This window comes from Pistacia vera, unplaced genomic scaffold (assembly GCF_008641045.1).
Source record: "Pistacia vera cultivar Batoury unplaced genomic scaffold, PisVer_v2 Contig146, whole genome shotgun sequence".
In the NCBI taxonomy this organism is placed as follows: domain Eukaryota; kingdom Viridiplantae; phylum Streptophyta; class Magnoliopsida; order Sapindales; family Anacardiaceae; genus Pistacia; species Pistacia vera.
Genome location: NW_022195532.1, coordinates 231,227 through 237,938, shown reverse-complemented (window position 1 = coordinate 237,938; position 6,712 = coordinate 231,227). Strand labels below are relative to the sequence as shown.

Sequence of the window (6,712 nt, the reverse complement as noted above, 5' to 3'; positions counted from 1 at the left end):
TGAGTTAACGGATCCCATTTTGACTATCACTTGTCCTCGTACATGAATAACATATGACCAAACCGGCTGATTACACAAGACATGACTAGTCTCGTGCTTATACACCATATGAACCATATACATCCTATGTTGAATCCAACCGTGATGTCTCAGGTCTACAGATCAATGGTACACTAGCACGATCCTACGTACGATGCATCATTGACTATATCCATGTGATTCATCGTAATCGATCGTATTCGATATACAGTTCACTAACTGTTTATCCATGCTAATTCCTTAGTGACATACCTTTTATAATCACCCACACTAATACCATTACATGATATTCAATAGAGACATTCAACCTACTATGCAATGTTATTGCCCAATTAACATTACTTGCATAGGGAATTCTTTGATGATTTGATCTTCTGAAGATCCGTGTCATCCGGACATTTCACATGCAATATTAAATATAATATAATATAAATGAAGCATAAAATCAACATGTGAAATAAGAACACTTTCTTTTATTGATAATATATTTACAAGATATAATGTCCTGAAACCGACAACACGATTGGTTCCTAGGGCATACACTAACAAGTGAAGGATGTGAACTCATAAGGGTAAAATGGTGGGAAAGAGCTTCCCTATCAAGTGGGAAAAATCAAAAGTTAGGGCCTATAATGCTAGGGTAAATGAGTTTGAAAAATTGCATAAAATGTTTTGCCATTTCCATCACCATGGATTTAAAGAAATTCAGACCAAAAAGTTGGTCTAGAATTTGCTCGAAATTGAAGAAACCAAGTATGCCCTACTTGTCAACTTGGCAAGTTGAGTAGGCAGCCTTTTCCCATAAACCAAGCCTAGAGAGCTGCTGATTCAGCTCATTCACTCAGATGTGTGTGGCCTTATGCAAACCTTATCATTGAGTGAAAGTAGGTACTTTGTGTTGTTTATAATGACTAGTCCATGATGTGTTAGGTGTATTTTTTGAAGCAAAAAAGTGAGGTGGCTGGTGTGTTTAAGAAGTTCAAGCAGCTGGTGGAAAACCAAACAGGAAAAATAATTAAAACTTTGAGAAGTGACAATGGGACTGAATACACTTCTCAAGAGTTTGAGCAAATTTGCAAGGAGACTGGAATTAGACATTAGTTTAGTAGCCCCTACACTCCACAGTAGAATGGAGTTAGTGAAAGGAAGAATAGGTTTATTATGGAGATGGCAATGTGTATGGTTGCTAAGAATAAGTTGCCAAAGAGTTTTTACGCAGAGGCTGTCAACACCGTAATCTACCTGCTCAATAGGCTTCCCACAAAACCCTTGGCCAACCAAACTCCTTATGAAGCCTGGTATAGAGTCAAACCAACAGTATACAATCTCAAAATTTTTGGTTGTGTATACCATGTTTTAGTTCCAGCAGCAAAAAGAACCAAGTTGGATGATAAGGCCTTGACTGGAATTTTCATTGGCTATAGCAGCCAATCCAAAGGTTACCGAGTGTATATTCCAGAATCCAAGAAGATTCTGATCTCCAGGGATGTCAAGGTAGATGAGGATGGAGTTTGGAATTGGGAAGAAAGAAAAGTTGATGTAGAGACAAGACCTCAATTTATAGAAGTTGCTGGTGATTAGTTTTTTGATGAAGAAGAGAGTGATGCAGAAGAAGAGTTCTTCGTTAGAGGCATTAGAGCTTTAGCTAAGGTGTATGAGAGGTGCAACATGACTTTACTTGAACTAACAAACTACTCTAAAGCAGTAAAATCAGAGGCTTGGAGAACTGCCAAGAAAAAGGAGTTAGCAATGATTGAGAAGAACCAAACCTTGAAACTTATGGACAGACCTGAGAATAGAAAAGTAATCCAAGTTAAATGGATTTTCAAGAGGAAACTCAATCTGGATGGCTCAGTTCTTAAGCACAAAGCTAGGTTGTTGTCAAAGGCTTTGCTCAACAATATGGAGTTGATTTCTCGGACACCTTTGCATTGGTAGCTCGGCATGATACAATTAGATTATTACTTGTTGTGGCAGCTCAATTTGGCTAGAAAATTTTTCAATTGGATGTTAAATCAGCCTTCCTAATGGATGGCTGAATGAAGAACTATATGTTGAACAGTCAAAAGGGTACCAGATCAAAGGAAGTGAGGATAAAGTTTACCTCTTAAAGAAGGCCTTATATGGCCTGAAACAGGCACCAAAGGTCTGGTACAGCAGGATCAATATTCACTTAATAAGCTTGGATTTTGTGAGGAGTCCAAGTGAACATACTTTGTATGTTAGAGAAGTAGATGAGGATGTGATGATTATTTCTTTGTATGTTGATGACCTTTTAGTGACAAGGAGCAAACTTGCTCAATTGGAGGAGTTCAAGAAGTCCATGCTCAATGAGTTTGAGATGACTGATTTAGGGGAAATGTCTTATTTCCTTGGGATGCAGGTTTATCAAAGCTCAAATGGGATCTTTGTCAACCAGCAGAAGTATGCAAGTGAAGTTTTAAGGAAATTCAACATGGAGAATTGCAAACCAGTGGACATTCCATTTATTCCTAATCAAAGGCTTTCCAAAGATGATGATGCAGTGACTATTGATGAAGGGCTGTATAGGGGTTTGATTGGTTGTTTGTTGTATTTAACAGCAACCAGGCCAAAAATAATGTATGCTACAAGCTTGCTGTCCAGGTTTATGAGTCAGCCCGAGGAAACACACTTCAAAGCTGCAAAAAGGGTGCTAAGATATGTAAAGGGTAGCACTGATTTTGGAGTATGGTTTAGGAGGTCAGAAAACTTTGAATTGGTGGGATTTTCTGACAGTGATTGGGGTGGCTCAATAGAGAACATGAGAAGCACTTCAGGTTATGCATTTTCCCTGAATTGCGGTGCAATTTGTTGGCTTTCCAAAAAGCAGAAAACTGTGGCTCAATCCACAGTAGAAGCAGAGTATATTTCAGCTGTTGCTGCTGTGAATCAAGCCATTCGGTTAAGAAAAATCCTAGAATACCTAAAGCTGAAACAAAGAAATCATACTACAATTATGTGTGACAATCAATCGGCTATGGCTATTGCTAAAAATCCAGTTCATCATGGATGAACCAAGCACAAAAAAATCAAGTCCTATGCAGTAAGAGAAGCTGAACAAGATGGGGAAGTTAAGCTGGTCCATTTCAGGGGTGAAGATCAAGTGGCTGATATCATGACCAAAGGCTTGTCCAAAGCCAAGTTTGAAGACTTTAGGCTCAGACTTCGTGTTTTCAGCAAAAATATCAAGGAGTATTGAAACAGTGATATTTTACTGGAAATGTAACTGAATTTCAGTTTGGTTTTGAAAACATTTTGGCCCCAAAGAACTCTCTGTTTTTGCCTTGCATTCTGCCGTGCGTGAGTTGCTGAAGTTGATATGTTTAGGTGTACTCAGCTGTGATTAAGACATGTATTAGTTGTAAGTTTTGGTTTAAATTCAAATTTGTAAATAACCTTGCAAAGTTGGTGCAACAGTGGATATTTTGGACTGATATTTGTAATGCTAATGAATGGAAAATGCAGAACTTTCTCCCAATACATGCTTTTCTTTCTTTTCTCCGGCCAAAACACCTACAATTAGTCAGGCTTCGCCAAACAGTGATTTATGCCCTGTTTCTCGCCGAAGTCTCAACTAAAGTGGAACACAATACTCTTCCATATTAATTCTAACAACCTGGCATTAATCCCAGCATGAGCGAATTGGAAGGCAGTGGAGAGATCTTGATATCGGCTCTGGTTTAGATATGAGTTCCGATCATAGGTATATGTGAACACACAAAAAGAGGTAGGATGAAGACTGAAGTTTCCCTGAAGTTCACTAGCTTGTTGCTTGATCAACATTTGAAGGTTCAGGGACTTGGTCAACTATGCCAGTAGGGAAATTTCCAGCTGTTGTAAGTCTTTTAACCTCCTCCAACACTGTTGCCACTTCCTTGCTGAATTTGCACCGTTGACTGCAATTAAACAAGCATCCATTGCGTCTTTCCTTGTGGGTCTCCATACTTGTTTGCAGTGACTTCAGTCGAAGCAGAAATGCTTCAACCTCTTCAAGCTACTGTTTCACTTGAGTTTTTGGAGGCTTCCCAACTTTCTCTACAGCTGCAAGTTGTTGATTGATGTTGTCTTTGAGATCAGTCAGAGTCTTCGTCTCTTTTTCTAAATCTTTTAGATTTGATTAGAAACGAACTGTGTTTCTGATATTATAATAGATGGAGCAACAAGGACAAAGGGAACAACAACAATAGAATACTACTTCTGTCGCTAAAACAACCACCGCTTTGTTGATGTAGTGATGCTGTGCTGGAAATATTGCAAGTGGTCAAGTCTGCAAGCTTGGGAGTGGAAGATGCAGAAGGTTACATGCAGCAGTGGTCTTAACGTGCATGGGAGTGCTTTTGTGTAATAACGTGTTTAGAGAATTAAGGGTATTTAAGTAAAGTGTATTAGAAGTAACATGTGTGGTGATTTTTGAATTTTGAAAGTTGNAACTTCCCTCTTGGCAGAGGCTTGGTAAGTATATCTGCCAATTGGTCATTTGTATTACAATGCTTCAAAGTTATCTCCTCAGTCGCAACCAAATCTCAGATGAAATGGAAACGAATATCAATATGCTTTGTTCTGCCATGAAAAATTGGATTTTTTGTCATGGAGATTGTTGCTTTGTTGTCACGGAATATTGTTGTTGCTCCTTCTTGCTTTTGATGAAGTTCTGCTAATATTCTCCTTAACCAAATAGCTTGACAAGCTGCTGAGGTTGCTGCAACGTATTCTGCTTCTGAAGAAGACAATGCTGTTGTGGCTTGCTTCTTTGAGCTCCAAGTGATCACTCCTGATCCAAGACTGAAAACATTTGCTAAAATACTCCGCCTATCATCTAACGAACTTGCCCAATCGTTGTCAGTGAACCCACATAATCTGAAATTGGAAACTTTTGAATACCAGATTCCATAATCCATAGTTCCTGCAATGTAACGCAAGACCCGCTTTGCTGCTCCAAAATGTTGCTTTGAAGGATGTTGCATAAACCTGGAAATCATACCAATAGAAAATGCAATATCGGGCCGAGTGTGAGTTAGATAAATCAAGCCTCCGACTAAACTTCTGAAACTTTTAGCATCAGCCATTTGCACTCCATCTTCAAGTTGCAATTTCTCATTAATGTTCATTGGCGTAGCTATAGATTTGCAGTTGAGCATGCCAAATTTATTGAGAATAAACTCTACATACACCTATGTAGAGTTATGTAGAGTTTTGGCTCAAGGTTGTGGATGATGAACTTGGTGACGCTGAGGATGATAAGCTTGGTGACGCTGACGGAGATGGCTCTTGACTTTCATTTGGAGAGGTCCCATTGTATATTGGAATCTGCTTTTGCATGTTCTCATCACTTCCATGCCAATCCCAGCTTGCATCTTGATCAAATACTATATTCCTGCTTATTATTATCTTGCCACTAAGAGGGTTATATAACCGGTATGCTTTGGATTGTGTACAATAACTGTTGATGTAGTGATGCTGTGCTGGAAATATTGCAAGTGATCAAGTCTGCAAGCTTGGGAGTGGAAGATGCAGAAGGTTACATGCAGCAGTGGTCTTAACGTGCATGGGAGTGCTTTTGTGTAATAATGTGTTTAGAGAATTAAGGGTATTTAAGTAAAGTGTTTTAGAAGTAACATGTGTGGTGTTTTTTGAATTTTGAAAGTTGTAATGTCTGCTGTAGTTGGTGTAATTAGCAGAGAGTTGTTAAGTGTTGTATAAGTGTCCATGATCAATGAACTGTATATATTGATCAGTTTGAATACAAAACTGGGATTTTCAAAAATTCATATTAAGTGCTCTGTTTTCATCTTCGTTTTCTTTTAGTATTCTCTGGCTAAAAACCTACAAATGGTATCAGAGCTATTTGCAAAAACCAGAAACTTAGCATCCTAAGCCTTTCGTTTACGACTCAACAACACACTCCATTCTCAGCAAAAACTTAACCTGCATCTGACTTTCTTCTTCTCTGCATCAGACGCGAAAAACAGAGCATGACTAGTCAAACAGCCTTGATGGCTCCACCGGTCTTCAATGGGGAACATTAACACATTTGGGCTGTCAAGATGAAAGCCTTTCTCAGGGCGCAGGGACTGTGGCAGTATGTGGAAGAAAATAGACAGCCAATACCCTTGGGACTAGACCCTACCTTGAGCCAGATTAGATCAGTTGAAGAAGAAGCTATCAAAGCACCCAGAGCTCTCTCTCACATTCATGCGGCTGTGACTGACCTTGTATTCACAAGGATCATGGCATTTGAGACCCCAAAAGAAGCACGGGACAAGTTGAGAGAAGAGTATATGGGAAGCACTACAACAAGAAATATGCAAGTGCTAAATCTAAGGAGAGAATTTGAAATGCAAAGGATGCAAGAGGCTGAGAAAGTGAAGGATTACGTTGATAGACTAATGAGTGTTGTCAATAAAATCAGACTAATGGGAGTAGAGTTGACTGACCGAAGGGTTGTGGAAAAGGTTTTGGTAAGTCTTCCGAAAAGATTTGAGTCCAAAATCTCTTCTTTGGAGGACCCTAAGGACATGACTCAGATCACATTGACTGAGCTTGTTCATTCTCTCCAAGCGCAAGAACAAAGGAGACTCATGAGGCAAGAAGACACTAGTGAGGGTGCAATGGTTGCAAGTTACAAAAGTAAACCTGCACAAGGACAAACAAG

At 39.2% G+C, this 6,712-nt stretch overlaps 1 protein-coding gene across 1 annotated transcript; it reads right to left on the bottom strand.

Moving 5' to 3' along the window:
- Positions 1–4,583: 4,583 nt before the first annotated feature.
- LOC116123868 (secreted RxLR effector protein 161-like) lies at positions 4,584–5,168 on the bottom strand. Its single transcript, XM_031409610.1, has one exon. It carries the CDS (start codon positions 5,166–5,168, stop codon positions 4,584–4,586), a length of 585 nt encoding a protein of 194 aa, XP_031265470.1.
- Between the last annotated feature and the right edge of the window lie 1,544 nt (positions 5,169–6,712).

What these genes read in the sequence shown, in the direction of transcription:
- LOC116123868 (XM_031409610.1), bottom strand. Translation starts at nt 5,168, where the DNA reads ATGAACATTAATGAGAAATTGCAACTTGAAGATGGAGTGCAAATGGCT.